At 42.3% G+C, this 23,733-nt stretch overlaps 1 protein-coding gene across 2 annotated transcripts in view; it reads left to right on the forward strand.

The window, feature by feature from the left end:
• LOC119497896 overlaps nucleotides 1-8,220 on the forward strand; it is a 152,409-nt gene extending 144,189 nt beyond the window's left edge. For both annotated transcript variants that reach the window (XM_037786325.1, XM_037786324.1), the window contains 3 exons: nucleotides 1,336-1,543; nucleotides 3,413-3,908; nucleotides 5,522-8,220. In XM_037786325.1, the coding sequence (XP_037642253.1) occupies nucleotides 1,336-1,543; nucleotides 3,413-3,908; nucleotides 5,522-6,511 (1,694 nt within the window). In that variant the 3' untranslated portion in view covers nucleotides 6,512-8,220. The remainder of the gene's footprint in view (nucleotides 1-1,335; nucleotides 1,544-3,412; nucleotides 3,909-5,521) is intronic.
• Nucleotides 8,221-23,733: the final 15,513 nt, after the last annotated feature.

A 23,733-nucleotide genomic window follows, 5' to 3' on the forward strand; every position in this document is an offset into this window, starting at 1 on the left:
TTTGGATTTCTCCACATGACATAACAGTTAATATATTTATTTATGGTTTACATACAGTATATATAGGACTGTAATCCCTTTCACAGAAAAACCTGTCTGAGTAAAAGAGGTTTTCCGTAATGGAACTTTACAGTTGCCACTTGAAGCTGCTCCGGTGGATCTGCTAAAGCTCTGTAATCTCTTGATGTATTTGCAGAAAGACTGAGGAGCAAGTCCATTTAAACGTTTAAACACAAGCTTTACATAATGAAATCAATCAAGTTTACATGGCGCTCTAATAAGAGAGAAAGGCTTACTCAGTATCCCAACAGTTTGTAGCATTGGCATTAACTTATATATACTATATTTTATTTATATAGTACTATAGTAAGTGCTTTTCAGAAAAAATACAGCAGGTAAAAAACAAAAACAACAATAAAATAAAATACAAACGGATTATAAAAACATAAAAGAATAGGATGAAATAAAGTGGAAAAAATATATAAAATTGCCAACTTACCCTTTCTAGCTACAGCTGATAAAATCTGCTAGCGCCAGTCATCTTTTCAGCCGATAAAATCCACGACTGGAAATGAGCAGCCTGCTGTTAACTTTTGTGTCAAATCAAAGACTCATTGTTTGAAAAAGCACTGCAAATTGAGAAATTTGGGGTGTAGTGAAACTCTGGGATCAGTCAGTTATTCTCAGGTCTTTTGGCCTCAGGGTCCCTTTTTGATCTGCTGTCTTTTTAAAAAAAGGATTTATGCAAGTCACATTCGGGTAGGTCCTGAGTCCAAAATTCGGGACTCATGATGACCAAGAGTCTTTATACAAGTATTCCCTATATTGAATATATACAAGTATGATATTTATTCACTTTCTACACGATGAACTTATTGAGTTTAACAAAAAAAATCTTGTCAACTAGTGCATGACTACAGCAGAACAAATCCATCTTTTATCACAGGTGTTGGACAAGAGCTTCCCTAGCTTGGTTCCTTGCCCACAGCCCTGGGTCAAATGGAGATCTCTGCTTTTGGGACTATGGAGTCGGGGGGGAATAAAGCATCCATTTGCCTGACTGGAGCTTAAAGTCAATTACACAGTGGAGGCATGCAGCCTGCTGATATGATATACCAGCCCTCTAACCCAAGGCCACTTCTGTATTTGTTTTGTCTCTCTGTGTCTCAACTCTTTGTCTGCCTGAATATGTCTCCCTTGCTCGCTCCCTCCTCTTCCTCCTTGCCTTTATTTCCCCTGTGACTTCTGCCCCCTCCTCCCTTGTTAATCATTCTGTTTCCAATTTCTCTCCTATGCCTCAATATCCTTTATTCCCACACCGCCACCCCTCTGCAGCGGTGAGTGCCCTGTCATTGTCCCTGCGCCGTCAGAAGCGCGACTCCCTGTCACCGCTGGAAGAGGACGACGTACGTGAGAACATCATAACGTATGACGACGAGGGCGGGGGCGAGGCCGACACGGCTGCCTTTGACATTGCCGCGCTCCAGAGCGCCCCGCACAGCTCACGCTCACGTGGCTACCGCACGCTTGACAGCAGGAATGTGTAAGTAGGCCGGGGGAGTATGTGTGTGTGTGTGTGTGTGTGTGTTTACATGAACACATATTTAACTCTTGTTGTTTAATTACATCAAACCTCACGTCTGGCCTTTTATTTTATGCTGAAAGGAATTTAGGGAGGAAACGAATTTACCCCCCTTCAGAGTAAAAGCTTTAATCTCAGTCCAGCACTTAATTGATCCACTTAAGTAACTGATCGAGCCGTAACTCCCAGATCATAATCAGTCACCGATCAAAATGCTGAGACAGAAGACTATCAAGCTCTGCAGTCCTGAGAGACCACTTTGTTGTGCTCATTTTGTTAAAGCTCGTTTATGTTCCGCTACATCAGAGAGTTGTTTGCACCCACTTTGATGTCTCTGTGAAACATTGTTATTGCCTTTGGACTAATAATTAGCTCCGATGAATTCAGGCGAGCCATATGGAGAGGCCATAAACAAGTACAAAGGCTGCATTTAGTTTATCGAAAAAATAGCTCCTCGCAATTCATGGAGGTGGACACAACAACATGAAAAAGCCCTTTAAATCTAATGCAATCCGTTGCAATATCCCCGCAATAAACACTACCTTTGTGATGTTTTTAATGTTTCATTTTTCTTGACTCTGTGTCACAGAGGGGCGGATAGTTAAACTTTATGGTAACTTTGAAGATTGTAGTTTGTGGGTTGTGTTGTATGCGAGATCTTACAGAGCTTACTGTGGCTCTGGAGGGAACTTTTGTTAAGTTTGAGAAAGTAACCCTGATGATGTTGTCTTGGATTGGGTTTAGTGGCGACAATTTTTAACAGAACGCTTGTGTATAATTTTGTCCTCATACTAGAGGATAAAAGTCAGGATATCTTGGCCTTGCCTGCATCGATTTTGACTATTTAAAAAAAATTCCTACAACAAAAGTGAAAACTAAATCACTGCAGTACCCCTTGAATTAGATTTTTCCCTCCTAGATATTTTCCCCCAATGTGGACAAATAGCCTACAAGGTTGACATAATGAGAAGGGTCCAGCTGCAGAGCTCCAGGCGCTCTACGATCCCGCGCTTGGAGAAGGAAGTGATTCTGAAATTTTGTACGCCAAAGACGATCATCAGGATACGATAGCATGCGTTCATGAGTTCGAATAAGCCACACAACCTCCACCAATAACACCAAAGTAAACAATACAACCTTAATATTTCGAAATGACTAACTTATAAAGTTAATGTAACATTAAGCAGCAAATAACTACATACTAACTTTATGAGTTTGTTAACTATGCTAATGTTGTTAGCAAACTGTTTGCTGAAATGATTAAATGATGCCTGTTGTTTTTGTTCTAACTTTAACGTTAGTTTGCTAACGACATTAGCATAGCTAGCTAATGTTAGTACAAGTTATTTTGCTACTTGACTTTATTTATTAACGATAAGGCCAATAAAAAAAAATAAAAAATACACTACGCAATATAATACAGTTATATTCCTTATTGATAAGGAAGCGTGATAAACACACTTGATTTTCCAGTTTAACACACAAGAAAACGCACGTGATTTTTCCCCATGGGTCCTGGTGATGGAGATAGGTGCCAACGCCGGAGGTGCCCGAGCCTGGAGCTCTGCAGCAGGGCGCTATTGGATATAGTACTATATCGTACCACACCACAAACCATGGTCTCAAAATCACCAGAGATGGTGTGTCCTAGTGAGCCAGAAAGTTAAGACATATACCAGTTGTGCACAATGTTCCAGTCTGATTCACACCACAGACCTTCATGTCCTGTCACTCTCTATCGTTTGCTGTCAAATAAAGTAAAAAAAGGCACCCGACTTACCAAATAATAATATAATGAATTAATTGGAGACTTTGCCTTTTGTCTTACAGACGTTACGCCCATCAAAACCAAGACAAAGCTCGCACCTATAGCTGGGCTCAGAATCCAGGCGTGGAGCACAACTACTCAGGACCAGGAGGACCTCTCTATGGTCGCCTCTGTTACAGCAGCCACACGTTACCTGTCCTCCGCCGCGCACCAGGCGGAGGACAGGTATTTGAGCCGGGCATGGCAGAGCTGGGATACCGCTATCCTGGAGGCCCGCCGGACCACTCTCTGGTCATCCAGAACCAGGGGGCCATGGTGGGGGCCATGGAGTCCGGGGCGGTGTACATCGCTCCAACAGACCTCAGCAATGGAAGCCGGACGGGGAGTCGCACGGGAAGCCGTGACGGGACCGCGCCCCAAAGTGGGGTAAGCACGTCGGATGGAGGGACGCCGAGGACCAGTGACAGCCAGGAGAGAGGAGGAGGGACAGGAACCGCCAGCAACTGTACAGAGGGGAGCTGTGAGGACAAAGTGAACCACAATCAAGATGTGGACTGGGTAAGGATCACCGTGACTCCACTTTCACACTAAACGTGCAAATGTAGTCAAATGTAGTCAAATGCAGGCATTAGAAATGTATATAAACATTACATATCAGTTTCCACTTATGGAGTAACCTCCTTACGGACATCAGACAATCCGATTATGTCTCCATCCCCCCTCTTCAAAATAAAAGCCCCATAGAGTTAATGTATCTCAACAGGAAGCTCAGGATGAGGCTTGTTTTTCAAAATAAAGGCTCCATAGCGTAACTGTATCTGAAAAAGAAGCTCAGCAAGAGGCTTGTTTTTTTCAAAATAAAGCCCCCAAGTCTCACTGTATGTTAACAGGAAACTAGGGATGGACCTAGTTTTCAAAATAAATGCCCCAATTTTGCTGTTTCTTAACAGGGAACTCAGGACAACACTGTTTTATATTGTTATTGTCTGTAGCATCCAAGTTAACTATTTAGTAGGATGTAATGCTTTAGGTAATGATGTTCTTTATTCTACATTGTACAAACATTGATGCATTGATGCACGTTTGGTGTGAAACTGGCATATGACTGGATTAGTTACTGCAACACAGTTTAATACATGGATGGATGGATGTTTCAGGAAGGAGAAAAAGGTGATAGACGTCGCATTGAATAATGAATTCAACTTGAATAAATGACTTGATTAATGATAGATGGCGCCATTGGAGAAAGCATTAAAGTGAAATGAACTACTTAGTTATTAATTTGAATAAGCAAACAAGTAAGTAGGAAAGTAATTAAGAAAATATAAAATGGTAACGATACATACATGCGCGTTTGGTGTAGAACTGGCACATGAATGGATTCTTTACCGAAGCACAGTTTGATGGATGGATGGATGGATGTTTCAGGAAGGAGGAAAGGTGATAGACGTCGCATTGAATAATGAATTCAAATTGAATGAATTACTTGATTAATGATAGATGGCTGCGTTTGAGAAGCATTAAAGTTGAATGAATGGCTTCATTATTAAATGAAGTAAGCAAACGAGTAAGTAAGAAAGTAATTAAGCAAATATAAAATAATTATTAAGCTTGCAGTCAACCTGATAGACTATTATTGCAGTGATTGCAAGGCTATATTAATATATTTCATCTCTGTACGGTAGCAGAAATGTCCAGGACAATGCGATGATTCAGACATATCAGCACATTTATGTCCTGATGTTCATTATCTTTCTGTGTTTTGTTTTATTTATTAGGCCATAGAAAGGCTGTCTGGCCCTGCCTTTATTTAATTTTCAAATATTTTATCTCTCGATCACTTCCCTCTCCATCTCCCTTTCACAGTGCAGTGTTAGCTCATTCTAGTGTTCAATTAATATCTATGGCTTCTTCCAACTCTGCCTTTCTTCCACTCTATTCTGTCTCTTCTTCATCTCAATCATTTTTTTTCTTTTATCATCGCCATCTCCTGCTGTTCCTCCATTGGGGCACTATGTCATCACACTCTCCCCATCTTTCTGCTTTTATTATGCCCCTCATTGAACGATCCCCTCATCCCATTTCACGTTACTGTAACCCCGACCTAACAGTACCACACCCTACCCCAGCCCCGAACTGAAACCACTCGTGCTCGCCTACGTTCCCTCCAGGTGCAGTCGGAGACGTTACCCCGGGAGCATCACCTCGTCATGACCCGATCGGGCTCCGTGATGGGCCAGGGTCACGGCGCGGGACCCTGGGTTTGCGACTCGGCTACCCTCCCCCTGGCGGGACGCAGGGCATCCCGCACGGGCTTGTCCCCAAAACGCACAGGCTCTGGTCAGGCCGAATCTGACTCCAGCGGAGGAGGAGGGGGAGGAGGGGGAAGTGGAAATGGAAGTGGGGGCAACTCCACAGATGGACAACAACAACCTGCCAGTGGACGCAACTACGCTACTGTCCTGCAGGGGGAGATATCTGGACAGAGGGACTACCCCGGCAGCTTGGGGAGAGGAGGACTAGAGATGGGGAGCAACTTTGTGGTGGCGAGGCCAGACAGGGAGGGCGGAGGGATATCATCTGTCTACCCAGAAGCAGCTGGCTTCATTGGGGACTGGCGTGATCGGATGGGCCTGGGGGGGTATGTTTTAGGTAGGAGGGATATATCCCCCCAGCTTTTTCCCTTCCCAGGGCAGCCCCGGGGAGCGTACGGCGGAGTGATGGGCTTCGGGGGCGGCTGGGTTCCAGGAATGGAGGCAGCGAGAGGAGTTCCGGGGCCCGGGGGTCCCTCCCTGGCGCTGAGGGTCGGCGAGTTCCTACGCCTGCGTCTCGCCCAGGTCACTTTTGATCCGTCGCAGCCACCGTACGACTCTGTGCAGGTGTACGGCCTGGAGGGCACAGGGTCCCGGGCGGGATCCCTCAGCTCGCTGGAGAGCGAAGGAGAAAAGGATGCGGAGAAGGAGGAATGGGGAGCGGGGCTGGAAGAGTGGGGTCCCCAGTTCCATAAATTAGCTCAACTCTTCAAAGACAGGGAGAAAGAAAGGGAAGAGAAGGAAATAGACGAAGCGGGTGCCAAAAATGAGAATGAGAAGAAAGACGAGCCAGTGAAGCCGGAGAAAAAAGAGGGAGGGGAGCAGGCTGGGAAAGAGGGGAAAGACTGAGGAATGATAAAAATGAAACAAATAGGGGCATAGGGGGTAAGAGGGAATAGGAGGATGATGAAAAGGCAACCAGAGCTAGAATAATGTGAAGAGAAGTTAAAGGAGAGAAAGATGAAGAGGCAAAGTAATAAAAAGAGACAGAGAAAAATGAGCCTAGGGAGGGCGGAGAGTGCGAGGGCAGGGGAGGGAGTGATTGATGTAATTTAAAGCAATAAGTGTTGAAACGCTGATATGGTTGAGCACAGATACTGAGACAATGCAGAGGCTGCTTCTGCTCGGGGCAGCAACAATTTGTTAAACGCTTTGGACAAAGAAAAACAACCCAAACATCCAAGACTCGATTTAATTCAACTCTCACGTATGGAATGAGAAACAGCGGGAAACAAGAAGAAAGACGTTTTCTCGTTGTGTGTGTCGGTCGGTCTGCTCTTTGTGTCCGCATGTGTGTGTGTTTGTGTGAGGGGAGGGATGCGCGGGCTGGTACGTGTGAGTGCATACCTGTGCATATTTAACAAAAGACGGTGCAATAGCGGCAGGGAGAAAATCATGATACCCAGAGACAATTTAAAGATGAGACTGATGTGCTGCAGCATTAGTTTCCGGGACAATGTGCAAGAAGAAACATTTAACGAGGAAGTTTAGGAACTAGGATAACACGCGGGGGGAATGATATATGTGTCTGAATATAAAGTGAGCGGGACAGGGGATGGATGTATAGAGAGAGAAACGGTCGGGGGAGAAGTGAGACGATTGTACAGAAACTGTTACTTTTTATTCCATCTGCAGTGGCAGAAAAAGTGAATTATTCAGCTCACTACTTCATTCCAAATGAAAATGATGAATCATTTAAATCCTGCAAAAGATTCTCCCTCCTCTCAGCCCACAAGGAAAACAGACATTGTGAAAAATTTAAGTGATTTAAGGATGTGATCCCCCCCCAAACTCCCCCACCACCGCCACCACCACCCCTCTCATCCCTCCAGCTTTTTGTAGTCGAGTGTTGGTATGTTTACAAAGATTCACACACACAAACACACACACACAGACACAAAAGAAACACCATAAGGCTTTGATTGTACTACAGTAAATTATAAAAGCAAAACCATCCACGAGTATTCCATCTACTGCGTGGAGTAACGACGACTCTATTATTCATCTGTTAAATGTTTTTTTATGGAAGAAAGTCTCCTATTTTTTATCCCCCACTGTAGTCTCAATTGACACGTCTTCTAGGACAAAGTATGCATGATTGTATGTACGAACCTTAAAACGGCAATCAATTCCATTTTGAACACTCGTACTCCCCCAAATGAAAATTTCCATAGATCTGTAATGAAATTATAGGGGGAACAACACCGCAGAGACTCCCGCGACAGGCTTTTTGTTCTTGTTAAAGGTCAGGATGCAAATGAGCTGGAGTTTTCAGCTGGAATGCACTTTTATACTGTGTGATGTTCATCAATAGATAACGAATTATGTCTAAGATTACAGTTGTTTTATAAGATGTCAATTAAACAAAAAAAAAGATACAATGTTTGACTGTATGTAAAAGCATTTCAAATGTAAATACCACTGAATATTATTGCTAAAAGAGAGTATATAAAATGAAAAATGAGTGAAAAAAAAAATCCAAACGGAGCACTGTCGGGACTATCTGTATGTACTGTAGATTAGAAATGGATTAACTGAGTTGGATTTAACAGCCTCCTGGACTGAAAACAACACCATGTACTCTACACCTGTGTAATAAGTAAACAGGTTTGGCTTGCGGTAGGTCTCGTCTGAGATGGACAAGCAGCGGATTTAATTATACATGTGGCCTCTGGCAGAAGTTTGTTGTGCAAAATATTAGCAACAAGAAGCCCCAGAACTAGCTGGACCCAGCGAGGAGCCCAGCAGGATGAACATCCAATAGAATGAGGGGAAATTCCCCCAATGGCCATAAAACAAAACAAATCCCCTAAAATCTGGATTCTGCAAAAGTAGAACGAAACACTAAAAAGGAATTTGTAATAAGTTTCGAGGACAGCTCTGTCATTAGTGTTGCACTGCCCGAGAGATATGAAACAAAGTTTTATGGATAGTTAACTTATCTCTAGAAATATAATAAACTGTACATTTAAGAGTTTTTAATAAAAGTACGGGAGAGTGACTGTCCATCAAATGTCATCTTTGATGCATTTCAGGCAATGCAACTCCAATGACCGTATTAATATTGCATTTTGCTTTGCCTTGACCACTGAATAGAGCGAACGTCAAGCAAATTCTCTCATTTTGTGGAACAGACTTTTTTGGAAGTCCCGTGGGGAATTTTGCCACATAACCTAAACCTGAATGTGGACGTCTTTGGTGTGCCGTCGCAGAAATGTCGCCATAATGTCACTGGTTCATTGTAAAGCCACCCACATGGAGTCAACCAGCTTTGCTATTGTCCACCAGTTTGGTCCGCCCATAATCTTGTTGTCGAGGTCTGCTTCTGTCGACACTTAGTTAACCAATCAGGAAGTCGGGCTACACGCCTGACCGAAATGAAACCCATGTACACCTCTGTACCCTTTACCTGAGCCACAGGCTTGTCCATACAGTGCCGCTGTGCAGACTGGATGGTGTCAGGAGTCCAATGTACAAATACTGCACAATAACCGGAGAAGAGTGGGGGGGGTGCAGAACCTCAGCGGGGGGGTCTGAGCTAGTTATAAGTTATTTTTACCTCAACACCCTAAAGCTACTTAAAGCTTTCATCAGATATCTAAATCCAGAGTGACAAGGCGAATGGCCTGTTAGACACTTGTAGCAATATATTGTGTGCCAACCTTAAAGGATCATTCTGGTTTGTTACAACTTGGGTCTTATTTCCATAGTTTCAAGTCCAGTGGGGCAAGAAACACAAGCTTACAGGTCTATAACAAACCCCAAACTTATTTACAGTTTACAACTTACTGGTTCAAATTTAATCTATTGTACTTGTCGTAGTGTTCCGGGATTATTACAAACAATTTGGCCCCATTTACACGGAGTCATTTCATGTGTCTTGAGCAAAATTGGATAGCAATTGGATATCAAAAAAGATAAGTAATGCATCCAAGATGGACTGAAATGCCACTGCTCCGCATTCTAACTAGATGTTGAAAGGGTGCAATTACTTACATTATTTATATTCGCCTCTCTAAAACGCATACATTATCTTTACTCTGTAAGCCGTCTGTGGAAAAAACCTCTGCAGGGTCTGTCCTGTGACTCTGGTATTAAACTGATATTAGCCATTGTTCTCCCTTTCACATTTTAGGACCGACCTGTAGCCTAACCAAAACAGATTGCTATCAGATTTGTATTCTAGACCAGTTGTTCCCAAACCTTTTCACATCAAGGACCCCTTAACTGACACAACTTAGACCACGGACCCCAATTTGATACGATTTTTGCTTTTCAGATGTTTTATTACAGAAAGTGTATGAAACCATGACCACAATAGTCATAACAGTAAGTAAGTAATAGTCACAGTAAGATAAGATAGAACTTTATTAATACAGAGGAAACATACTTTGCCAGAGATTGCTAAAAAATTAGAACAACATAACAATAAAAAAACACAACAGAGTAATACATATAGTGTATAATAAGCAATATTAACACTAGTGCCAAATAGAATAACAATAACAGTAAGATAAATTTAGAAAAAGGTAAACTACAAGTAATATTGCACATGATATTGAAAGTAATATATTGCATATGGATGGAATTATAGTGAAAATAAATGATTCCCCTTTTTGCAGGGGACCCCCTGGAACTCCCTCAAGGACCCCTGGGGGTCCCCGGACCCCACTTTGAAAACCACTAAATTGACACACTTGGGGTGCGTTCCCTTTTGGTTTACCTCCATATAAACTGGTTTAGATCTCACAGAACTGGTTGTCTGACCTCTTGTCTTTCTTGCCTTATCTCACTTTGTTGTAGCAACGTTGCCATGTTCCTTATTCTCAGCAGTTAGTCAGCTGTGTATCATAACTGATGGAATTGATGGTCAAAACCACAAAAAAAAAACAAGACAAAAGTTGTAATGATCCAGAATGATCCTTTAAACCTCATATTATCGGACCAGAATGTCAAACGATTTAGAATAGACAGAGTGAATTGATGTGTAGAATGATAATTTCACTGGTACACCTAAAATGACTGCCAAAGAGCTTGGAACCAATTTGTTATGAGATGAGTCTCGTTGTAAAGAGCACTAATGTGTTGCTTTGCCAATGCATCATCTGGCCAACGCTTTCTTTAGCATATACATGGAACGTGCCAACTCTCTGAGCCCCTCTGTTTCTCAACAACACACACACAAAACAAAACTCTCCTCATTTCCATAACAGCATCGCCAATTCTGAGGCAGCCAATCGCGAAAGCAATTAGCACGGTATACCCAAAAGTGACCTCTCTCTTGCTTTGCCAATGATATGGTTTATTCCACAGCCTTGATTGGCTCCAGGTGTTTCATCTCCGCTGATTGGTCTAATTCAAAGTTCGTCTCCGGCTGATTGGTCAAAATCAAAGTGATGATTCTCCTGATTTGTCTTATTCCTCAGTTCTGGAGTGCTGCGCCGACTAAACCACTTGACGGAGCTGATTATGCCACCTTCTGAGCCCCGGCAAATCGGTTCAATCAACAGCGCGATTAGTTGAATCAGTTGTTTTAAATAGAAATAAAAGCCTGCGAGTCCCTGCAGCACTTCACAGCTCTTTTTTTCACGCTTTAAAGCCAGCTCAGATGCACCAACCCACAGCGAGGGAAGAAAGTGGTCCTGTCAGGCCATTAGTCAAGTCCTCTGTCCTAAAAAAAAAAAAACTATATACTAAAGTCACACTCAAAGGATAAGAGCAGGTATCTTAGCGTTTAGATATGTAGCTTAGGTTGAAGGTCATGACCTCTGGCCCCAAGAGTCATCTTGACTCATAGACCCCATCGGTTCTGTGCCCTCCCCCCCCCTCTCCGAGGACTTCATTGCTCCTGCACGATGTTGATACAATTCCACAATTGCGTGCTGAACAAAGTGTATTTATTTCTGTTGTACTTTTTCTTTTTGTAAATTTGAATAAAAAAGGAACTATTTCAAAGAGATGAGTCAGACCTACTCTGTGCTCCTTTCTGCAGTCTCCCGACTTTCTGGATAATCAGACTTCTGCTGCGTGTGTGTGTGTGTGTGTGTGTGTGTGTGTGTGTGTGTCTGGGAGAGGAAGAGACCGAGGGAGAGAGCGATTGAGAGATGTTCTGTGCGGTGCATACAAATGTGTGCACAACTTGTGAGCATGTGTCTTGTTGTGAGTAGGTGGGTGTACCTCGTCAAATTGGACCCTTGAAATTTCCAAACCACAGACAGTGTGTGTGTGTGTGTGTGTGTGTGTGTGTGTGTGTGTGTGTCTGACTGCAGGATGAAGGAACACCTTGTCTGGTCGGATCCAGCCCGGTGGGGGGATGTGAGGTCAGTAATAGAGGACAGACGGAGAATTCTGCAGAGCAATCACGCTCTCAGACAGAGAAGGTTGGGGGAAGGGTGGGGGGGTTCTGTGTTTGTTAGCCGGCAAAAGAGAAAAGGCAAGAAAAAGGACATATTGAACTCAAGAGCAGCGGCGAATAGAGCAGACCTGACAGCTGCGACCAAATTACACGAGGCCCCTTCACCGATCCTTGCAGCTCTCCCATATTGTGTGCAGCCTTTGTCGGCCCCGGCTGAATGATGGGATCGGGGCGACGCGCGCCGTCGCTGTGTGACTGAATAGCTGGTTAAAAAGATTTATTACAATAATCAAATATGAAGGAGGCGGATTATTTCTACACGATGGTTTAGAGAATGATCGTGTTAGCCGGGTCCCCGCTTGATTACAATGATAATACCCGCCTCAAGTCAGGAGAGGGAGAGGGAACCGTATTAGCAGTTAATATGCAAGTCTGTTGCATTATATGAATCTGTATTTGTGATTGGGTTAGAGACGATTCTGCTGAGCGCTGAGGAAAAAGCCCTCGCCGTCTCTTCTTGTTTGTGTGTATGTGTGTGTGTGCACTCATGATTATGAGACTCATGGAGCTGACTTGCCCCCTACGGAAGCTAACATCCTGTATCTAAAGAGGATGTGGAGTCAGTTGGAGGCAAAACAGCTTTGACTGGCTTTAACCCCTCCGCCAACACGCTGATAAAACACATCAACTTGTAACCGACACAACATTCTTATCGATTTACGACTCCTATATGTGCGTTTATCAGTCTGCCTTGAGCATCAACACCGCAATGCAGCATTGTAGGTGAGTTGCTGCTGTCATGGCACTGTCAATAATTACGGCATGCATAATTGATCATAGTATAATGGCGGAGCTGGAGATAAAATGAGCTCTCAGCGCCATACACCGGGGAATGACTAACTGCACTGTACTGGAGAGTCACATACACACTCGGTGTGCTGCAGGATTGCATCACGAGACACACGAGTTGGTGTGTGTGTGTGTGTGTGTGTGTGTGTGTGTGTGTGTGTGTGAATTCATGGAGATTCCTCATTCTGTTTGAACCTTACTGACACAGAATCCCTCTGGCGATTCAGCACAGTGTGAGTGCACAGGACACACAAGTTGGTAGGTGTGTGTGTGTGTGTGTGTGTGCACAGTGTGTGTGTGAGCTCGTGCTCGCGCATCTTTGCATTTCAAGTGCATACGCTATAGGCTTTAAAGGCAGCTCGGAAACAGAAGAAAGGTGTAAGGGAAGGTGAATTTCAACAGCCGCGGAACTCTAGGCAAGTGTAACTTTGTGGACGTGACGAATTCCCGCCCCCTAGTTAAACGTCTAACAGCCTCCTAATACCTCTTTTATACCAAAATTAGTGCTTGTATAAGCAGGTTTTTTTAAACAACCTGCTAAAAATATGCAGTAGACACCTTTCCATTGCCAGTAGACAAGTGTGCCTTTCATTTTTTTTCTGGTGTGTCACGCTCAATGTCACGAACGCGTCGGAAAAAGGTGTTATTAAACAGTGAAAAATATCTGTTACTTACTCAGTCTCTTTTTCAAACTCTTACACAAGAGTTGGTGATTGTTGGAACAGTGGAAAGACTAACAAAGATGGTTTTATTCAGTTTCTGTCGAGGTTTGAATGAAGTCTGTTTTATGCAATCAGAGAGGTACAATTACTGTTTCTGTCAATGGAGTCTGGTGGCTTTGAGGAGCGCATAATAACGACTGTTTCTTTTCACATCTAACTCTGTGAATTATGTTTTTTTTTCTACCAAACCAGAGTTGGTGATTGTTGGAACAGTGGAAAGACTGACAAAGAGGGTTTTATTTTGTTTCTGTCGAGTTTAAATGAAGTGTGTTTTACGACAATCAGAGAGGTACAATTACTGTTTCTGTCAATGAAGTCTGGTGGCTTTGAGGAGCGCATAATAACGGCTGTTTCTTTTCACCTCTAACTCTGTGAACTAAGGGTTTATGTCAACCAAACCAGAGTTGGTGATTGTTGGAACAGTGGAAAGACTAACAAAGACTGTTTTGATGAGGGTTTTTTTGTTACTGTCGAGTTTGAATGAAGTGTGTTTTACGACGATCAGTGAGGTAAAATTACTGTTTCTGTCAATGGAGTCTGGTGGCTTTGAAGAGAGCATATTAACTGTATGTTTTGTACGTTAATACATTATAATAATTGTCCAAATCCCTGTCCACCTGGGTTTCATGTTTCCATCACTGCCAATCGGAGCTGGAGCTGATAAATACCCGCGACTACTGCAGAGCCATTTGTCTTGGGAATTAACACTGAATTGTAACCTTTCCCACTAGAGACAAAAGCCAGATGTTAGTGGGTGTTAGTGGGTTTTTGAAAATGTGTTTCAGTAATATTTAACTCCACCTGTCCCTGCGGTTTTTATATTGTCCCCATTCCTCCTCTTCATTTCCTCTTGTCTTTCTCGTCTCGCGCTCTCTCGCTCAAGCGTTTCGCTCGGGACGCTCCCAGAGAGTTCACTGGCTCATTTGAAGTGGAAAATTAAATCTTCATTAACAATCTTAATTAGAGTTCGATCTCCCCATAGCAAGCCGACAGGGAATCCATAGTGTAACAGGGGGAGACCTGGAGCAGGAGTTGGTTTCGGCAAGGTGGGGGGAGGATTAGAGGGGGTAATTAGTGAATGGGAACTTCAGGGTAAATTACACAAGAGGTATTTACACTTCAGAGGCAGGGGGAACGGATGGAGGAGGCGGATAATTTAAGCGGCCTGCTGGCAGACGCTGGAATGAAAGTCCAACATGTGTGAGGTGTTGGTGACCGTGCAGTTCTCGTTTCTGCATTGCTGGCAAACCGGGGCTCAGCGGGAGTGGATGGGGGGAGGGGGTTAAAGGGGCCATTATTAGTCAGAAATCTTTGCTTCTTGTCTTGCTTTTTGGTGACATGGTGTTACATGAGGCGACATAATCCCTTATCATGCTCCCATAAGCATAGAGCATTTGCCTAATACCAGACAGTAATCATTCAAAGACACTGCTAAGCATGCAGCCAACGCTTCCTCTCTCATCCACATTTGCATACTACAGCACACTATTTAGCCTCTGTGAGGAAGGATTGGGTGGTAAATAAAACAATCATGTTCCAGCACAGTTAAAATATGCATACCACTCACAAAAATGAATGCAGGGAACTCATGTCTCTTGCAGCGCTTCTTTTCAATTCTTCCAGTGACTGATGTCTTGTCTCGCTGTAGCTCTATTGTAGTTAGCTGTCCTATCAGAAACCATCAAAATCCTCCTGCAGTCCTCTTTGTGGAAGCAATGAGCTGAGGAGAAGAGGGTTTTTTTTTTTGCCCGAAGGGAAACCAGGACTAGCCCAGGACCTAATCCTGTGACAGGAAACCCACAAAAGCAGCCTGGCCTATAAGTGAAACTGTATTTTCCCCCCCTGCAGAATAGATTATTTGTTCAGCTGTCCAGCTGCTGCCTTATTTGCAGAGGACATACAGATACACGAAGCCGCGGAATATTTCTAAACGGCGAGGGCAGGAGATAGTGTCTGGACCTTCGTTTTATTTATCTGCTCCGCGCCGTTTCCTGGGAGCTGAGCTGGTCGACTGCTCCGAGCAGGGTGATCATATCTGCCGTAATGTTGTTGTGGCGGCTCAAGACTCGGGAGAGAAGTCTGCAGATGTGTGAGTGCGTGTGTGTGTTGGGAGGTGACAGACTCCATTTACACAACTGAACATTAGAGGCGGAAAAAGCAAAATAGAACATGATAACCAATTACAGACACACAAACACACACAGAGAGGGTGAGAGAGAGTTAAGTGCGTTCATTAGCCCTCTGTGTCAGATTGGTTAATTGTTCAATGAAGTGAGTGGAATAATAAGTTGAGGGGGATGTTATGCCGTTAGAGGAATGTTCATGGGGATTTATTCTCATCAGCTGTGCCTCTTATTGTCCTACATAGATCATGGAGGGAAGTTAACAGCTTAGTGCTGCAGAAAAGGCAGAGCCAGTGTTTGATCAACTGCCCACTCACTAAATACCAACAGACACTCAAACTGTGTGTCTGACCATTAAGAATTCCCCTGTCATCCGGCTGAATTTTTCTATGTAGCTCTAGAGCCTCGCCAAATAAACCATATCTGTCCATCTGGAGGCTGTGCTCATACACTGTTCATAGCTATGCCTATGAAAAGAAATGCACTATATTTCGTATATAACCTACGTAACCATAAGCTAGGAAGTGTGACGTAGTATAAAGAGTGACAAAGTCCGTAAAAGGAGGAGGTCGGGGTAGACAGGAGGGTCTAAAAACACTGGACTTTCACTCTGGAGACCGCTGCTCGTGTCCCGTGTAAACCAGAAGTCAACGTTGATTTATTTGTCTCGTATTTTCCGTACTTAAGTAATGCCACTTCATAGTTGTTTTAACCCAAACTGTGATCTTTTCCTAAACCTAACCATGTGTTTTTTTCCCTAACTCAACCAAGTATTTCAAACGTTCTTATTTTAACACAAACCACAATCTTTTCCTAAACCTAACCAAGTCGTTTTTTTGCCTAAACTTAAAGATAGGGTCGACAATGTTGGAAAGCTAGCATAATTTGAAACTAGCATCGCTTCAGGAGCTCCGTCTAACCCCCCCCTCTCCCCTCAGGGCTCCTTCCAAGGCAACGCCCCCCCACACACATGCACGAACACCGCCGCATCATAACTGCTTCACAGACACAGAGCGGAGAGAGGACCTCAACTCGCGTCAGTGCTACTGCAGGGCTGCGTTTTCTCTTCCATTCTCCAGTAAACTTGCGGCGGCGGCGCACTTTGAGTTCAGGTTGGTGCATGACAAGGATAGAGAACGAGCAAGGAGGCATCTCATTGGTTCTTTCAAAGCAGACCTCGAGGCAGTGATTGGTAGACGTTTTTACAGGATTACAGCAGCTACAGATGACGGCTCTTTTCCGGTCCTTTTTCAGAGCTCATAAGTAATGGATCGCTGTCGGGATGTAAAAACCATTTCAACCAATACAACAAATAGTGTATACCGGAGGACATCGTCAACCCTGCCTTTAACCAAATATTTTAAACATACTTATTTTAACCCGAACCACAATCTTTTCCTAAACCTAACCAAGTTGTTTTTTTGCCCTAACTCAACCAATTATTTCAAATGTACCCAATTTAACCCAAGCCACTATTTTTTCCTCAACCTAACCAAGTCATTTTTTTTGCCTAAACACCGCAGGAGCTTGCGCAGGTGCACCGATCGCTCGTGTTGCTGGACATTTACAGAGAAATGCACGAAAAATAACAACATAACCTTTTGTAAGATATCATACGAACTGTTGTATGAGGATACATTATATCTGAGTGAACACAGTACTGGTTGAGCTTGAAATATATTGTCTGTAGTACAATAAATAGTAACAATAAAAAAGGAAGTCAAAAAAAGGCCCTCACTCTGAATTGATGTATTGAGTGCAGTACAATGTGACATTTAAAGGGCACTCCAGCAATATATTATTGTACTTCCATAAAGTTAGAATGATCAAAAATGAAACAGTGGTTTGGTGTAAGGGCTAGACATCTTGCTGTTTTGTCCATTGTATCCAACTTCTGTCTATTTAATTTATATATTACTGTCAACATTTTCCATTTATTTTCCCTCTGTATTTCTTCTTTCCTTCTATCCTGACTTTTTAATGCTCAGAGGCTGTAATGATGTAGATTCCTTTGAAATTATGGCTCCTAGAGTCATGACCTCTCTGGTGGTGATGTAATATGCTGCCCATTACTTCACCGGTATTACTATTCATTCTCAAATCATTGTGCCGATATATTTTAAAACAAACATCCAAACACCACATGACATATTTCATAAAATATAATATAATAAATCCATCTTGCTAAGAAAAATATTTACTCTCCAGCCTCCATGATGTTAATGCCTATAGCATTTATCAAATGGAATCAATCATTTATACTAATTTCCCTCAAATTCAACTTGACTTATGTGACTTCTTTGTAAACTTTGGGATCTCCACTAGAATTAAAACTTACAGTAATTTGCTGCACAGTATGAGTCGTACAAACAGAAGCGCCTTAATATTACATAAGGCCCTGGAGCTATGGACGTTCCCTCCCTTCACAATATGCCACAGCAACTTTAATTCAGAAGCCCCCGTCAATGGACAGCAACAAACAGTAAATAGAGTGCACTCCTAATCAGTAAACAGGATATGTAACTCATCATTATAACACAGTACATCAACAAGAAGTCAAGGCAAAGCTAGGTTATTGAGCCAAGTACGCCTGTGTGCAGAGCGGCAACACAAAAAGATCAGACTTTTCAATTAAAGATCTGCAAACATCACATCAGCAAAGAACCCGTTGAGAAGAACTGGTATAAAACTGGCTATTGTCTTACCTTCAGAAGTGCTTTCTCCTTCTTCTTTGTCTTTCGGATGCTCCAATGAGATCTGATTTTTATGATCCGCTTATTTAATTTGGAATTCCAGCCTTTAGATGGTTATAAATTTGGGGTCTTTTTCAGTCTATGTTTGCCAATATGGACTAATAGATATGTGAGGGAGTTGAATAAAAAGACCCCTGAGCTGCACGCTGTCGTAGTCTTGCTTGTCTGGTGTGGAGAGCTGTCCATGGTGCTGATCATGCAGCTGTGAGGATGTCGCTGTTTTAGTGACTTTGTTTTCCTCTAATAACTGACTGAATTGTAACGTCTAACAGTGAGGTGAGACTACAGGACTTTAGCATACTTTGCCATTCTTATAAATAATATACAGCACTATCGGGTCTCAATTAATTCATATGGACTGAACCGAATTTCAAGTGTCATCATTAAAATATAAAGTAAATAAGCATATCATTGGACAGGTCCCCAGACTATCACAGGGTTTTGAAAATTACAATAAATAAATAAATAAAAAAAAAGACAGACAAGATTTAGACATAAAAAAAAGATTTAATGACAATTACAATAAATAAATAAATAAATAAATAAAAGAGACGGACAAGATTTAGACATTATAAAAAAAAACATTTAATGACAATTACAATAAATAAATAAAAAAGACAGACAAGATTTAGACATTATAAAACAAAGATTTAATGACAATTACAATAAATAGATAAATAAATAAAAAAGACAGACAAGATTTAGACATTATAAAAAAAGATTTAATGTCAAAATCTACCTTAAATCCATTCAAAGATACAATTTGAAAGGCATATATACAGCTGGAGCAAGTTAACACCTCATCAAATCTTGTTTTTGTTGAACTTGACCCATCAGTGAAGTTGGGTAAGGTCAAAGGTGCAACAGACTTGAACATTTCAATCAGAGAGGGCTTTTGAAACAGCACTTTTCAGCCTGGTATCACTGTAAGTTAGTGTTGAATAAAGCTTAGCTGCGTGTATTCGTGCAGGAGTGAAGGCTCCTCCAGCAGCACACTGTTCCTGATATTCATGATTACAATTACTATAATGGACCAACTCTGATCTTCCATGATGTGGTAAATGTAGGGCACTTTATTAAAGCATCGACAGTTCCACTGAAACTGAAACCGCAGCATGTCCAGCCAGGCTTACATAAACCGGCCCAGCCAGTAGCTACATACACTGATGTGTGTCTGCTGCCACCTGCTGGAATAATAAACCTCTAAAAAAAAAAAACTTCTCTCCTTGCTTATATTCATTCAGAGGCTGTATCTGGAGCCTCTCCCAGCATGCACAGAGGGAACACCCTTCACAGATCATCTGTTCATTACAGAGCTATAACTCACTTGCGCAGACTATCATTCACATTCACACCTTTAGGTCAATTAAAATCCTCCAGTCTGGTTGACCTGTACGTTTTTGGATTGTGGGGAGGAGGAAGGGGGGAATGTAATCCCACAGAGGAAATGCTGGGCCGAGAAATCAAACCTTCTTGTTGGGAGATTAACACACCGCCGGGGTTCAAGCTTCAGAACACGGCGATCCAAAGAATTTCAATTTGGTTGAAAAGCTCGTTAAAATGATTTATTGCATTAATCAAATCAGATGCGAGGGAAAGGATTCTATCTGAATGAAGCTTTGGAGAAGAAGTTGGATCCTTACTTCAGTATATCTGTAATCGTGTTATCTGATTCTGCCGCGTGATGAAAACAAACACTACGGTGTCCATATAAAGACATTTATAAAGTAACAGTCCAGCGCAGTGTCCTCAAGACGGTTCATGAAACTGGTGTCACTTCAGAAATCCTGACATTGGGACGGATATCATGACGTGGAGAAGCTGTAATCCTGCTGTAAAAGTCACTCAAAGGTTTTATATTTGTGCATGTTGCCCGTATGAAAGCTCTAATAAGATTATGCAAGTTTTATTGGCTTTCTGTAACATCCCTGCCGAGCACCCTGCGTGGCCACAAAGACAGTCATGAGTAAGGTGATGTCAAGTTGATTTAAAAAAAAAAAAAAAATTATATACGACTATAGCATCATTTAAATGTCTTTACTTTGGGACTGGGAGTATTCACTACTTTGAGATCATTTCTCCAATAGAGTGAAAGAGCCTGGACCCAGTCTGGCCTCCCTAACAGTGGAAAATATATACATATTTTTCACCCCACATTTATCCCCAGAGAGGGGAAATTGTAATTACTCATAGCAGTGATTAAATGTACGTTAGCACTGATGATATTATTGTGTTTATTGTGTGTATTGTTAATCTTTTGGAGAACCAAACCTATAGGGGAGGTAAATGGACTGCATTTATATCGCTCTTTTCTAGTCTTACCACTCAAAGCACTTTACAACACAACTTAGCATCCACCCATTCATACACTGGTGACAGAGGCTACCATACAAGGTGCCACCTGTTCCTCAGGAGCGATAAACATTCACACGTACAGCAATTTAGGGTTCAGTATCTTGCCCACTGATACTTCGACATGTAAACTGCAGGAGCCGGGGATCGAACTACCAATCTTCCAATGAGTGGACGACCGCTCTACCTCTATTTCGGTACCCCGAAAATCGCATGTAGCCCCAGTCTGACCACTCCATTGGAAATAATCTAGATTAACCACCACTGCATTTTTGACCAGGTATATTAAAGATAGGGTCGACGATTTTGGAAAGCTAGCATTATTTGAAAGTAGCTTTGCCTCAGGAGCTCCGTCTAAACCCACCCCCTCCTCTCGGGGCTCCTTCCAAGGCAACGCAACGAGTTCTCTACTAAATTGCCCGTAGGTGTGAATGGTCATCTGGATGGAGAGTTTGGCTAATAGATCAAAAATCTGAATTTTGTACTCGTCTTGTCTGATCTTTACTTCTCGTTGATGGAAACTACTGATGTCATTAAACTTTAAACAGCATCAGAAAACACCTCAAACTTTGTTTCCGTCTAGCTTTAAGTCTTTTCATTAGAAAAAACGTCAATAAATTTGAGAGCGCTGGCGGCTTCTAATCCTCTGATCAGTTTACATTTGGATCATGGACCTTTAAAGCTTTCAACACTTGTTTATTTTCCTCCTTTGCACCCTGACTAAATGTGACTTCAGAGTCAAACTAGTGTTTCACACTTTTGTGTTGAATGTACTTTTGCCCTCATCCACTAACTTTTTCTGCACACCATGGGTTGTTTTTTTTTTCCCCCTCGGAAGCCTCCCAGTCAGAGATCATTCTCTTTCATCCTGTGTCCATCGATCTGCTCAACTCCAAACCTCTGCCTGCCTCCCACTTCTTGCCCCCTGGCTTTATACAGACATCATCTCAAACAATCACATTCAATATTTGGTTCCAAATAACATAAACTGAGGCGTGTTGAGAAACTACCATGTGAGGGTTCCTCGGGCATTTTGCAACATGATACAGAAAAGCTTTTTGCACCATTGCCATGTTTCAGTTTATCTTCACTGCTGGAAGAAACCACGAACGATTGATATTTTGTATGGACTGAATTTTTTGCTTTTGTCTGTATTCAGCTCACTTTTCTCCAGCTCCAAGCCACAGTAATTACATTTCCAATATTAGGCTCAATTCCCCGCTGAGCAACAGCTACAAGAGGTCAAGAGAAACTCCTATGAGAGCCGAAGACAATACCTCATTCGGTCTCCAGATAACAATTTAATATATTTCACAGACTTACAGACTCAGTAGGTTTTATAACCCAGCTGTCTCAAATCCTTCTCCTCTGATCGCTGCCATCAGTCCCCCGCTGATGCAGCGGTGGAAAATATAGACCACAGCTGCTTTCTTGATAGCTGCTGTGAAAGATGGGCAAACAGAGCTGTCAGTAAAATTAAGGGCAGAGAAGGAGGAAATCGTGTGAACGGGGGCTCGGAGAGTTTAAATAAAGAAGTGGCACACATGAATAAAAGTGGAGCACTTAGGCCATAATTAGGGGCACAATGAATCTTTTGAAAGTGGATATTTAAAAGTGTTTCTTCCTGAAAGCGGGGGTAGAAAGGGAACACTTAGGGATCCTTGGCTGAGTTCCAGATGGTCCCCTGAAAATTTAGCAGTCATTTAGTTTAAATTTCCCAATTAGCACATATTTATTTATAATCATTATTTAATCATTTATTGATTGCACATTATACTATTATTCAATCAAAGTGATACGTGTTGTTAGAACTATTACTTAAAGGACCAGTGTGTAATATTTCAGGGGCTCTATTAGCAGAAATGGAATTTAATATTTATAATTATGTTTTCATTAGTGTATAATAACCTGAAACTAAGAATCGTTGTGTTTTCGTTAGCTTAGAATGAGCCCTTCATATCTACATGGGGAGCTGAAACTTTGTTAACGTGAGCAGAGTGCAAAACTGTTGTACCGCCAGCCGCCGTCTGACTTCCGTTGCTCTTAAAGTAGTGTTATTATGGTTAGGATAATCTCTGAGCGAGGCGAACGGCGTTACCACGGTTTTGCACTCAGCGGCTCACGTTACCGAAAGGGGGGAGTGCGGAGAGGTTGGTTGCAATCTGCAACCACACCACTAGATGCCTCCACATCCTACACACTGTACCTTTAACCTGGACGTACCGTAACTTTTTAGCAAAGCAGGTACATGCAGGTCCAGCCTGCTAACTGCAGCAGCTGCTACTTTCTTGCCTCTAGGACTTTGTGGTCCACAAAAGATGATTTCTAGTCATTTCAGTGACCTTCTGACCTTTGATCTAGTAACACCGTCACATTAAAATCTCCTTCTGGCCAACCCTTTGAGCCATGATAAAGTTTTGGAAAAAATAATTTTCGATTTAAATTTGCTCCAAATTTCCTGGTTCCCAGAGGATGAATCCTGATGTTTCTGCAGCTCCCATCAAACATGCTTGTAGCACCTCCACCAGGTCAAAATCTAAATCTCCCTTTCACCAACAAATTGGTCCGTGCTGTAATGTAACAAAGTAGTAATATTTTGTTACAGTACTATTTTTTGGGAGTATCTGTACTTGAGTCTTTATATTTCTGTCAACTTTCACTTTTTTTAACAGCTCTTTGAACATCAAAACACGGAGATACACTTTAAGAATATAAACTGTCTCTCATCACAGGAGCACCAGTGAGTATGCTGTAGGTAACTGTGGTAGAGGGTGAAAAGTCATACACTCCACATATGATGAAATAAATCATCTGAAGCCACCGGAGGAATATGAATGAAAACAGAATTTGAAAATAAACAAATCCACTTTGGATGGAACTTTAGACTCTAATTTGCATATTCTTGTTTTCAATATTC

The sequence above is a fragment of the Sebastes umbrosus genome, chromosome 12 (assembly GCF_015220745.1).
Source record: "Sebastes umbrosus isolate fSebUmb1 chromosome 12, fSebUmb1.pri, whole genome shotgun sequence".
Taxonomy (NCBI): Eukaryota; Metazoa; Chordata; class Actinopteri; order Perciformes; family Sebastidae; genus Sebastes; species Sebastes umbrosus.